The 14,011-nt window shown below is 37.5% G+C and overlaps 1 protein-coding gene across 3 annotated transcripts in view; it reads right to left on the bottom strand.

The window, feature by feature from the left end:
• The window catches only part of PDE10A (phosphodiesterase 10A), a 382,004-nt gene that overhangs the window by 34,009 nt on the left and 333,984 nt on the right, over positions 1-14,011 (bottom strand). For all 3 annotated transcript variants that reach the window (XM_074818613.1, XM_074818611.1, XM_074818612.1), the window contains exons 6-10: positions 11,483-11,623; positions 8,939-9,094; positions 6,085-6,135; positions 3,250-3,308; positions 530-581 (exon numbers count right to left, since the gene is read on the bottom strand). In XM_074818613.1, coding sequence (XP_074674714.1) covers positions 530-581; positions 3,250-3,308; positions 6,085-6,135; positions 8,939-9,094; positions 11,483-11,623 — 459 coding nt within the window. The remainder of the gene's footprint in view (positions 1-529; positions 582-3,249; positions 3,309-6,084; positions 6,136-8,938; positions 9,095-11,482; positions 11,624-14,011) is intronic.

Here is a 14,011-nt window from a genome sequence, read left to right as displayed (position 1 = left end):
TTTATAAAACATCAACTGACTCTGTCACTCTAGTTATGGGTGTAAATTGTTTTGCAAAACAGAAGGGATGTCGTGTCATGCACACCTCATTCAGCAACTGGAACAAATATTCTAGGAGTAATGTTTGACCTCTAGTCCTTCCTACTGACAATAACTTCTGCAGGAGTGTTTTGCAGCATGTAGCAAATTGAATTTAGGAAAAAGGAAGCAGTACAACAAGCTGAAATAAAAAGAAAACCAGAAGCCTTTCTGTTACAATTTTCAAACCTTCTCTAAAACACAATAGTAACTATTTAGTTCAGAGACAGTCACATTTCATTACTATAAAAGCTGTGAAAGGAAGTTGTTGAGACAACGTAAAACCAAGCTGACCTTCGCCACCTTCTTCCATATAGAGATGTTAATACTCTTTGTATTACATGTGCATTAGAAACAGCTCATATATTTCAATGTCTTACTTCAAGGAAAGGAGAATGAAGAACTTTAATAACTAAGACTAATAAACTTAGAAGTGAAAAAGACAACTTACCATTATATGTTCAAGTAGAGAATCTATTGCAACTATATTATCAAAATATGTTCTGCAGAGAAAGAGAAGTTAGTAAATATTGGCATTTAGTCAAACACTTCTCAAATGGCTGTCATGGGCTCTTGTTTCACAGCCACTTAACAGTGGAGCCCAGATAGGCAAGGACAAACCTCTGCACCTTGAAAAATCACTGATTGGCTTGCCATAGCACAAGGGAATTGAGAAATGGTCCTAGCTCTGTTCCTTTAAGCCATTATTCTACAATGACAGAATTGTAGAATATTCTCTATAATATGTAGAATTTTCTCTGTAGAAAATGAAAAGACTACCAAACATTCCCTACCATGGATTGAATAGGTCCCTGCTGAGCAACACCAAGAATGTATCAAAATGCCTTGGCACCCTTTACACACTGAAAATTTTAAAAGAAATAAAAAGGAGAAGAAAAGCAATCCAAAAGATCAAAGAAACATAATTTACTCCGTTGCTGAGATATATTATCTACATACTTTCAAAATATCTCATTAGGTTTATGCATAGATGACTACGTACCGAGAGCTAATGAAAACTAAGTATTGTAGCTAAATTCACATCATGTTATCCAACCCTTAACACTATTTAAAAGGCAACAATTTATAACACTGTTAATGAGTCTTCTCTATAAACCCAGGTGTAGCATGTTGAAGTTGCAGAAAAAGACTGATCTTGTGACTTATTAAAAAAAAAAAAAAGCTATCTCAGTTTCACAGCAAAGTGGTAACTGTCCAAGGACAGTCAAGAACAGTGAAAGATAAAGGTCAAACTTATTAGTAAAAGAAGTCTAAATTTTCCACATGCCAAGTCTTAATAACCCTCGGATTACAATGTTCCCAGCAGAAGAAAGACACTATCCCATGGCCTTGAACATATATACAGCTCAGTTCTGTCTGGGTCTAGTGGAAAGGAAATATATAATACGCTAGTCTTACATTGTCAAGGACATGAAGAGGTGGAGTGCTGCATACTATGCCCTTTCTAAAATGTTACAGAACATGTCCCAGTGACACTGCGTACTAACAATTTCCTCACTGAATAGGAAACCCTCCTTCCATGTAAGAAAAGGTACAGACCATTTCTAAGAGGGAACTAATTATTTTCCTGCTAGTGCAAGCCTTTACCTACGTGAAGTTCATAAAGTTATTATTAAATGATATCCTAATTTTCTGGCTCAAAACACAGGGTTTCTTTTTTGTTAAAACTAAACAATTCTAGCAATTGATAACGTCTTATTAGAGGTATTTTCTTATAGAAATTCATATTAAATATTTGTGGTATTTATTGTAATTTTTATCTTAGAATTTTAAAATAATTACCAAGTTCTTTAAAACAATCCAGGACTATGTACCAAGAGTAAATTGCCAGCCCATAAATTTGGGTAGATTGATCCAGAGTTCTCTGGTAAACTAGCTCAGTACAGATGTTAGCCACATAAAAGCACCCTAGAAAGAAACATAATGGTGCAAGACACTGCAGCAAATGGGTAGCTCTGGCAAGGGAACAATGGGAGTGCCCTTTAGGAGACACACTCTGAACCTAAACTGAAATAAAAAAAAAAAAAGTCATTCCTGAGGAAAAAAGCTAGGAAAAACATCTGGATACAACCAGCTTGCCCTCCCTGCAAGGGGTAGACTCCTCCCCGCAGTGTATCACTCCCCATTCCAGCCGGGTGGACTCGGCATTCTGCATTCCTGAGCAATGGCATAGGAATCTTGGATGTCCTGTAATCTCATCACTTTGAGAATTGTTCATCAAGACCCATGGAAGTGTTTGCAACAGCAAAAATCCAAGACATTTTTTCACTGTATCATCCGTCCTTTGTGATGCACTTAGAAATTCTTCAACCAACTAGTTTGATAAAACACTGTTAAGTACCCCAGACTGTGATTTACCAAAAGTACAACTCTGGTTTGTCTTTTAATTTATTGGCTCTCTCTACTATTTAAAGATGTTAATAGCAGCAACAAAGCAAAAAGGGACGAAGGAAGAGCAGATCACCTAAGACACTAAATTGACTTTGCAAGTCTAAGCCCAAGCTTTCACATTCTGTGTTTTTAATTTAATCTTGCATTTATTGTGACAAGAAATTAAAAGAAAACATATTACATGTAGTTATAGTCTTTGAAAATGAAAACAGAGCCTTCAGAAAATGCAGGGAAAGAACAATCATGTGGCAGCCCTGATTCTTCAAGGATATATTCCTGAAGAGTATATACTCATGCGTGTGTGTGTGTATACATACATGTCAAAAAAAGGGGAGGGAAGTTGAAGCAAGCTAACTGACTTTTCATAAAGTCCTTTCAAACTTGCTAAAACTGGCCATGAAAAGAGATGGCAAGTCTATTTGTCACTTCTCAAAAGAGGGCCATGTTTAACTCTGTCACAAGAGGGGAAAAAAAACGCAAAAAACCCCATGCTTATGACCACAAGAGTAAACAAATCCTGTAAGGTAAAATTGGATGTCATATTTTCTTCTGGCACACCACCAAAAAGAAAGTTTAACAGGTATACACCATTGCCACAAACATCATTCATTCTTGTTGCTGTGCTGAAGCTTGCCCACCCTCCAAGATGTGCCTTCATACCTGGTTGTGAGCTACAGTGTAAAACACAGGTAGATTGGAAGAGCCATGTTAGAAAAGCTTATCAAAATAAATTGATGAAGTTATAGAGCTTACACTTACTTCGATACATCAAGCAAGAAGTCATTCAGTTCAGTCTGCTTGGCAAGGCCCCGACACACCTGGAAGCACAGATCACATAATTTGCTCCAGAACACTGAAGTCACACAGTCTACCCACTTAATTTGGATGAAAAAAATACCACAACTAGTATATACATACATTACAGCACTGTATAAAATTAAAACCTGGATTTGTGCACTGCGTTTCAATCTTAGATATATAGCTGTTAAGTTAAAACTGTCAAATGCAAGTAACATCCTTCTTAAGATGTTGGTTGTTACACTTGTTCGTGCAGTCTCAAAGGCTGCCAATGAATATGGTTATGGAATCAACTTAATGACACCTTCTTATCTGAACCCTCAGCTCACCTGAGAATATTTTTTTTGCTTTCTTCCTTACCACACTTTTACCAGTTTTTTTCCAGGTTTCAAAGTATCATGTAGACACAACTGAAGACTGACATCAGGCAAGTTTAAGTAAGCTAAGTAGCAGATGATATACGCTCAGCTTTGGGAGAAATCAGCATGAATATGAACACAAAAAAATAGTATGCATACTACATCTTAGAAGCAAAGTGTTAGCTGAAGCAAAGCTTTGAACTATATTTTTACTTCACCTAATTACATACTCTGTACCTAAAGTACAATTGTACACCTGCATATTACTAGAGCAAGCACTGAGGTCAAAAGAAGAAAACAAGCCTCTACTGTTTGTACCTTTTACACAACAAAATATAATTCAGAACTTGTAATATCTTTCATCTGTGTAATGCAGATTTAAATAAATATTCAAAATATGAAAAACTACATCCACAAGACTTACTCTTGCATATAATTACATAGCTAGGTACAACTTCTTGACATACACTACTTCCTAAAGGCCAGCTGTGAGTCTGGTAGGTACGGCCGAATGCTCAAAACTCTTGCATTCTTATCATGCAAAAAACTTGGGAAGGCACAAAGCCTTCTGCTTAGCAGGAGGGAGAGAAATGAAAATGACCAATGGACAGACTTAAACTAAACTTTCCATGTTTTGTTTTGCTATGCGTGAAAGACTTCTCAGTTAAAGAGGGAGTCATTGTTACATAGTGAAGCTACAACCGCATGCAATTGTAATTCTGCTGGTGTGTATTAGTCTATGTTAGGTAATTCTGCCTAACTGTGCCAGGGTGAATGACCATCCTAAACAAAGTCAATGACTTCCAGCACCAAAGGTAGCAAACATTAGAGCCTAGAAAAGCAGGAAGCTTTGTGCAAGTCTTCTGTCAATGATCTGGACGAGGGGATCATGTGCATCCTCAGTAAGTTTGCAGATGACACCAAGTTGGGCAGGAGTGTTGACATACTTGGGGGTAGGAAGGCTCTACAGAGGGATCTGGACAGGCTGGATCAATGGACTGAGGCCCATTGTATGATGTTCAACAAGGTGAAGTGTCGGATCCTGTTCTTGGGTCACAACAACCCCATGCAACGCTACATGGGGCTGGGGAAGAGTGGCTGGAAAGCTGCCTGACAGAAAAGGACCTGTGGTTGTTGGTAGACAGCTGGCTGAATATGAGCCAGCAGTGTGCCCAGGTGGCCAAGAAGGCCAATAACATCCTGGCTTGAGTCAGAAATAGCGTGGCCAGCAGGACAAGGGAAATGCCCTGTACTTGTCACTGTTGAGGCCGCACCTCTAATACTGTGTTCAGTTTTGGGCCCCTCACTAAAAGAAAGACATTGAGGTGCTAGAGCACATCCAAAGAAGGGCAACAAAGCTGGTGAAGGGTCTAGAGCACAAGTCTTATGAGGAATGCCTGTTAGCCTAGAGAAAAGGAGGCTGAAGGGAAACCTTATCACTCTCTACAACTACCTGAAAGGAGGCTGTAGCAAGGTGGGTGTTGGTCTCTTTTCCCAAGTAGCAAGAGATAAGACAAAAGGACATGGCCTGAAGTTGCGCCAGGGGAGGTTCAGATTGGATATTAGGAAAAATTTCTTCACTGAAAGGGGTGTCAAAGCATTGGAATAGGCTGCTCAGGGAACTGGTGGAGTCACCATCCCTGGAAGCAAAAGACATGTAGATGTGGTGCATAGGCACATAGTTTAGTGGTGGACTTGGCAGTGCTACATTAATGGTTGGACTTGATCTTACAGGTCTTTTCCAACCTAAACAATTCTATGATTCTAAGTGTATGAAAGACACCTTGAAAAAAAGAATGTCAAAAACTTCTTCCTGTGAGTTGACAGAAGAACGTATTTTAGCATCTTCTGTGAGTTGACAGAATATATTTAGTTTCAAGTGTTACCATCTTCTATTAGCTGAAGTAACAAAACCTATTAGCAAAGCTGCTGGAGTTTGCTAGAGCAGCTTGCACTGTGTGGAGCTTCATTAGGCATCTGACTAGGGACAGCATGAAGCATCCTTAGTGAGAGTAGTTACAGGACCATGAAGCAGCTAGCAAGGATGGCTCAAAGTAGGCTTAGACAGCAACACCTAATAACCTCAAACTGAATACCAAAGCAGAAGGAAAGCGACCAGTTGGCCCAGCAGTTGCCTTCTTATAAGAAAAAACTGCAATGTTGTTATAATTCCACTTTAACAATTATTTATCTATTTTGTTAAACTTTTGCCTTTAGTAAAAATACTGTTTGTTATTTGATTCATGGTTGCAAGTGAGGAAAACTAGCTCAATGAACACCAGAATGTTAGCGTATTTTTCCCAGGTTCAGGCAAGGGGCTTGAATCAAGGTCTCAGTAGTGACCTCCACCTAAATTTGACCATAATCCATGTTCCTACTAATCAAGTTCTGGCAGAAGGGTTACACAGTGAAAAAATGAAAAATCACCCACACTTACTTGTACTTGATGTATTGCTACTGAAGCCCATGCAAGATTTGCTGTTGCAACCTGAAACAAAAGAGAAGAAACTAACTCTGAAGAAACCTTGAAAACTGCACATCAGTTACGTGTTTGTTTTCTCTATCTAGCTGCTAAGTAAATTGACTGAGCTGTTTTAGACAGGCAGGCAGTAACAATTTGTGGGAAGACAGTTATTTTGCAAAAGTCTCAGTATACCTGCAGGTGCTTCAATTTTAGTAAGGTACAACCAGTTGCAAGAGAACAATCCCCATTGTTTGTAACAAAAAAATGCTTACCAATGCTCTTCGGAAGAGGTATTGGGAACCCATCAGCTCAGAAATACAACATCAAAACAAATATCCCATAGGCTGAGGGCTTTAAAAATTACATTGTGTACACTATCGAAAGGCATCTGCCATAGAAATAAAATATCCCATAACATCTTTCTGGGGCATCTCTTCCACCACAGCTATTTCTAGCTGTAAACAGGCACTGTTTCTTTCACTACCATTTTGGTGGCAGAAGAATCAGACCTGATCCCTCAGCTCAAGACTACTGTTTTAAGTATGACAGTTTCCAGGCAACATTTCAAACAAATGTCATGTAAATTGCAGTTAACAAAGATGAGCTACCATGCATAATCTCCTGTCCTTGAAACACAGGAGCTTTATAGGAACACAGAGGACAAAAGTACAAGAGGTCTGCTGCTGCATACCCTCCTAAGGTACTTTTAAAAATTTTATTTCTTTCTTTTTAAACAGAAGACATCGTACATTTTATAAAAACTGCTAATGGTATCCAAAAGCTTTCTGAAAGCTGAAAATGAAAAGAATGCTTTAGAACACTCAGAAAGTGACCTTAAAATATTTTTCATTTACTAATAAAATACTTTTATTTAGTAGTCAGTCTAGAACTTCAGTTACAGAAGGAACTTCATACAACATAAAAGATTAATATTTGCACAGAACAATGCATGTCTGAGACCTATCTGAATTGTAGATTGATTAATGTAATAGGATAATTTAAAAAAATAAATACATTGTGTGTAAGCACCAGAATTAATGAAGCCTGATTTTGTATGAATGTCTGTCCTTTGTTCTGCAAGCAGGGACATTGGCACCAACAGACTAATCCAATCCCCTATCATGACCTCTACTTACTGTGAAAAATATCAGGTGCGACACCAAGGCTGAAGTGACATTGACTGCCCAACTAATATACATGTATGAGCATCACAGGTATGCTAGGCTATTTAGGTTACTGATAAACAGACTATACAATTGTCAAAAATTGCTGGTTTTTCCTTCCTTGGGAGGACTAGTTTTAATATCTCTTGTCTGCACCTTTTCTGTTCTTTTCACAAGAATAATTTGCGTTCACTATATCTAAACTGCTCCACGGTGCATCTTGTACCACTATCAAGACAACATACCTGGGTAGAACTCACCCCATTTTGCCCTAACTTCTGTGTTTAGGTTCCCTTCCCTAGGGAAGGGTACAGCGAGAAACAAATGGTACATTCTTCTTAATGTGAGAGCCATCTTAACATGTAGATGGGACACAACAAGGATCCTCACCCAGACATGAGATCTAAGATGCACTTCTACCACCTTTAATACAGCAATAGCCTTTGAGACATCTGCTCCATTTTCAAATTTGTTTGTACTTGGCTAACAACTCATAACTTTGGATTGCCAAACGGACATATATGGACAATGTAGCTACACAGGCCTTATATAAATACAGTAAACCATGCAGTTTAGAACAGTCATGGAAATGGCAAAATTATTACGAATGGGAATATCTGGGTGGGGAAGCATCAGAAGGGAAAAAAAAGCAGAAGAGAGCTTTACGAATGGCACCTAGATTAGCAGGTCATCCAGGTACCAGCACATCTACACACAGTTTCTAAGGACATCTAGGTCAGGAGACAAAGGATGGTGAGTAAATCTTGATGACTCACAGAGAAGGGACAGGCTAGAGAGACAAAAGATGTCAGCTCCTAAAGGCTAAAGAAAAGGCTGACCCAAAAGCAGCACATGGTTGTCAACCTAGGAAGAAACAAGGAGACATAAGGACTCAACAGCTGGCATCCCTTGTCCTTCCATTGCAAGGCATCCTGGAGAGTCTACCTGGATACATACATTTCTGTGCGTGACTCTTGGAAATGCCACCTGGGGGGCACACATCTTGGTGCCTGAGAGAGCGTGGATCTAAGAATGTGAATGCAAATACATGAAATCTCTTTTGCTTCACTTTTGGTTTAAAATAAATCACTTTCCCCTCCTGTGAGACCTACCATTGAGATTTGCTATACTTTTGTTACAACGTTGTAACATTATGTTTTACAATAGGGCTCATTCAGGTGAGAAGCCACACCAAAAAATTCAACTGGAAAAAAAAAATAAATCAATCTTCCATACTGCAAAATAAAGCTTTACTGGAAAGTTAAAATTGAGACTTAGGATAACTCACAAGTATCCTTTTCATATAAAGTGATTTTGGTTTTTGACATTTGATTTACACTTATGTTTCAGTCACCTGCTCTGGATTAACTTCTCTAACAACTCTGTATTGAGTGTACAATCAATAAAGAAATCCTGAATCTGTTTTTCCACAAAAGAACACAAGGTAAAATTCTTGAAGTGTCCCTGTACTTGTATATGTAATTTTACCTCCTGTGACTGAAATACACATCACTATTTTTTTTTCAATAAGTAACATTCAATGAGAACAAAAACCAAGTACGAAAAAGGTAAAAAACACATGAGAAGAGTGAGAGAAGAAAGTCTGGGGGAGCTGAATTGCTGACCATTGTGGGGAAGTGGGCAAAGGCTGGGCATGAGCTCACCTCTTGGTGACTAAGGTGGAAGGCTTCTTTACCCCAATGACGGTAAAGCTCCAGGATACCAATCAGATCACCAATTGCAGTGACAATTGGCAAACACAGAACAGATTGGATACGAGTCCCTGATTCCAGTCCAGTACCTTTGGGAAATCGCTCATCCTAGAAAATGTAACATAATCTGATAAAACGTAAATATCATAACATTAACATGAAAGTAACATTACATGAACGCAACATTAACTGACATTTTCCTCCCTCTCCTGGCTGATCAAATCTGCAGGAAAATGATAAAATTCACTAAAACTCATATCTCTCAGCATAATTTACACACAGTATTAAGACATTTACTAAAAAAATGCAATAAAAAAGTCTCAACATTAATTTATATATACAGATAGCCATATCGATATAAAGTCAGAATTATCTGTGATATTAGACATAGCTTTGGGTTTGTTTTTATAATACATTTTCTCTAATCTCACATGCAGCAAAAACAGCACTTCATTGCTAATGCCAGTCCAGATTAATTAAAAACCGAAACAAAAAACACAACCCCACCACCCCCTTCCCCCCCAAAAAAACCCCTTCAAAGCAGACAGCAGTGCTTGCAAGAGAACAAAAATCAAAACCTGAGGCTAAGGCTTTAGGTTATAGAGAGTTATAATTCTCAGCCAACTCCTGAGGAGGAAAATGTGTTCCCAAACAATTATGCATGAGAGTAAGAATCTTTCTTGTTCCCTTGTTTATGCATCCTGAATAAACCAGTGCAAAAGTTATAGGAACAAATGTTAAAATAATCCTACCAGCTGCTCTAAAAGGCCCAAATTCATAACATTTAATCCACACAGTGAATGTCCAGGGCTTTAGAGCTTCAGTACCCCATGTATGAAAACTCACAAAGACCTGAGAAACCACCTGGATGTTACAGTTAGTAAGGCAGTAACAAGCAGATGTGAAGCATGCAAGACCCGCTTTGTGGGTCTTAATCCTTAAGTACTTGATTCATACCAGATGCTCCCTGCAGGCTGTGCTTAAGCAAGACAGACATTCCTTCAAGGCTGATCAAAATCTCTCCTTTCTCAAAGAAAACAGCAAGTAATCTCTACCTTAATTACTAAGATGACAATCAATCTGAACAAGTAACAGACAAAAAAGAGTGGGAAGCACTTTCCAACACGAGCCTCCTGCTTTCACTTTTTAATTCTGTCCTCCCCAAAAAAGGGCTGGCAAGCCTATCTGCAAGCACTTCCCTTTCACTGTTGAGATGGTCCTAAAACCACATGAAGGTAAACCATGTCAACAAAATGAATCTCTCTGTTTGGTCAATAGTCTACCAATAATGTAAACCAACAAAAAAGTTCAAAACTCCTCCCCACTACCCATTACCAGCCCCCCCCCCACCCCCCCACCCCATTTTATTATGAATGTAAAATGAAAACATACAACCCTCATATACAAGGATATCATTATATTAATTGACAATTGCCAGTATCAATTTCGGCCCTATATGTGACTGAAAAAAACTAACAACGTATAAAATCTTTATAGCCCAGGGTGTATAGAAAGCACTGACTGTTACTACAGGAAAAGCAGCTTCTGCCTTTTGTTTTTGTGGTCCTGATTACGTGTACTCACATTAGGCATTTGGTATTTTGTTTATAGCCTGAGTTTGCCTAATAAAGGTCATACATTTTTTAACAAATATTTTTTAAAATAGAGACAGCAATGCCCAATTTTGGCCACAGTATCCAAAGACTGCTATTCTGGACAGAACTCAAAAGGACAGAAAACACTGAAGAGAGAAGAGAATTTAAACTTCCTTGGTGTTCTCATAACCAGCTGATCTTAAAGTGTTCTCATAAAGTACAGTTTAGATACCAGTTTCATACAGTTGCATAGATGCAACTAGAGGATGAAGTTTTTAAAAAAATTAGAAGGGACAGAAATACAGAGTGCCAAGAATTATCAGAATATCACCTTAGGATTTTCTGAATCCTTTTACAGACAAAGGCCTGAATTTTGCTATCATTTACAATAATGTGTCTTTCATGTAGGTCTACTGATATTATAAGTATCCTAGCTTTACATTTGTGCCAGTAGAGATCAAAGTCCTATCTAACAACCTGAATTCCGATTGACATTCTTGTCAGTGTGCGCCCTGCATTATAATGAAATCAAACTTTGATTGACTATATGGAAGTCTTCTTGTTTGGGATTAGCACATTAAGTATTTCAAGATCAGGAGGACAAGGAGTTTTGACTGATAGGGTTTTTTCTCCCCAGGTGACTATGGTACCTTTACTTCCCTTATCTGACAACCAAAAAAAATGTTCAAAGACCAAAAAAAATTAATCTTTGAACTTAAAAATAAATGAGATATTCTGAAGTTATTCCATCAAACTAATGCAAACACAAATTTATTTTCTCGGTAGCAAGACAGATGTAAATTCTATCATTATACATTCAGCTCAATAAACATTTCAGCATCAAAATATTCATTCGAAGAACATGCTGTAATCATCTCATTAACAAGAGAAAGCTTTTTACCCCAAGAATATCTTCTACTAACAACGTTTTTCTGGATCTGGCTACATAAGCAGATACTGTAGTGCCATGTGCAATGGGCCCTGCAGGAATAAGCCGTGGTTGTCCTTCTTTAGCTCCTGGTGGTGTAAATACACACAGACTCTAGTTAGGAAAAAAGAAAAAAGAAAAAGAATGTAAATAGAAAGCATGGTTACTTTTACAGAGTTACTGTGCTATATCTCTAGTGTAAAGGATTGAATAAAGTAGATAATGTAGAGAAACACAGCTTTTTACAATGAAAAGTACTTGGATAAACTCCACTTAACTGTTTTGAAATCTTAGGAAATCCTACTCTAAAGTCACCATTCAGGCAGTGGATTCTATTCTGCTGAAGTCAGTCATTGTTTATATCAGGGTTGGACTGCATTTACCTTGAATACCCAGTACACTGCATAAAGACTCAGAAGAAAATATTACCTTGTAAGAGAAGTATTTTATTTTCTAGGATGCACTCACTCATTTATTTCAATAGAAAATACTCAAAAAACATGGATGATCTTTAAATTTCTTGTTTATCTCGTCTCAAGGAAAGGCAATTTTAAAATTATCCTAATGCTGTATTTCCTGAAATCCAAGTGACTGCATTCATCCCCTGTACTAGAAGAAACATCTTACTTGCTGCCTACCTAAAACTGTCTCATTTGTTGAAAAGTCAGGTATGACAACATTCACGCCATGAAACTCATCCAGAAACATCTGATTATTTTGTTCTATAACAAAAATATTAAACAAATTAACACCACCAGAACGAATGGGATTGCAAATATTCTTTTACAAAAAGAAAATTACACACACATATGAAGGTGGAACTTGCAAACCCATCTGTATGCCACTCTTCAAATCTAAAATTCCATTCATTTTTGGATGAAAAATAAACTCTTTGGAACAGTAGAGTGCTGGAAAACAATGCCTCTATCACAGTCTCTTTAAAATTTTCCTTTCTTTTTTCCCCTCAGACAACCTGTAAAGAAGCAGTCTATTAGCCAGAACCAATTTTAAAGTCACAAAACCACAAAAAACCCTGTCTCCAATGCAATCAGCAGGAACAGTTCATTTTACAAGCAAAAATTTTCATCTTCTGTTTCATTTTTCTATGTTTCATTACATCCATCAATTTATGTGTCTCTTAATACCACAGAATCAGAGACTCTCAAAATTTTAAAGCATTTATCACTGTCACACCCTATACAGCATGGCAGAGCTATTACCCTTTAAACACAAAGGGAATTTAGGCACATGAAGAATACATAACATGGCAAAGGTTACACAGTGTTAGAACAGCAGGGATCAAATCTGTATTTCCAAGACTTCAGCTTTATTTCCTATTCTCTTGAGCCATCCATCCTTATACATTCTTAATATTAACACAACTAAAGCACCACCTCAGAGACACAATATGCTGTTGGCAAATTGTGTTTTCTTATTTACTGTACTCAATGATCCAGTTTCTTTCACTGATAGCAGTATATAGAGAGATCCTGTAGTAACTCTACTATTAAATAGCTATAAAATTTTAAATTATGAACTTAAAGCACATGAGCCAAGATGAAACATTTTAAGCAAAGAATATTGCTAGGAAAATATAATTTTTTTTAATTTACATATATAATACCACAGATAAATGATAGTGCCACCACAGAATGTATTACTAACATTCCTGGTAAGAATGGCCACATGTTGTGCCACTCCTTTGTCCTGATTAATTTTACTATCAGACATTGCTTTCATTAGGGCTGTTACAAGGGTCAATCACCCAAGATTCTACAGCATCAATGGTTATTATAATTAATATTAATTACATCTAATCCATCTCCTATGTTCATCATTCATAAAGGTTTATGTAACAGTAGACAAAAGCAGGTGCCTAGGTATTCCAGATTCCAGTAGCTCAGGATGTAGCGTTGCCTTGAAAGACTGAACAAAGACCTTGTAGGTTGTTCAAAGAAGATTTCTACTTAGGCTTGGCAGTAAGTAGGGAACTTCGCACTGGAATTGTTATTATTTAAATATTATGCCATTATATGCATACTTAATTCCCTGCAGAAAAAAAAAAAAAAATCACAACAGAAAATCTATGGGCCTGATTCATTAAAGAAACTGAGGGAAATCTAGGCACTACAAAGTCAGTGGCATTTCTCTTATTTTGCTCTCCTAGACCTGTGAGGTCAGTATCACTACAGCACGTGAGTACCTCACAATCTCTAACTATGCATTATTGCAACTCCCCTGTAAGTTGGGTAGTGATGGTATCTTCATTTTATAGACAGAAACTACAATAAAAATTTTGTATTAATATGGTTATTTTAGCTGAGGCTTCAATTACCATTTGACTACAAACTTCACAGCTCACCACATAGCCTACAAAATGACTTGCACTATGGCTTAGAGCTAGAGCAAGCCAAATGGATAACAAGACAAAGAACACTCAGGTGTGAAAGAAAGGAGACAGACTTCAGAGATAGTTACCAATCTGGGCCTTGTGAAACCAGG

This window comes from Strix aluco, chromosome 3, assembly GCF_031877795.1.
Source record: "Strix aluco isolate bStrAlu1 chromosome 3, bStrAlu1.hap1, whole genome shotgun sequence".
NCBI classification, from domain to species: Eukaryota; Metazoa; Chordata; class Aves; order Strigiformes; family Strigidae; genus Strix; species Strix aluco.
Note: the sequence above shows the minus strand (reverse complement) of the source record. Positions and strands in the feature narration are given on the sequence as shown.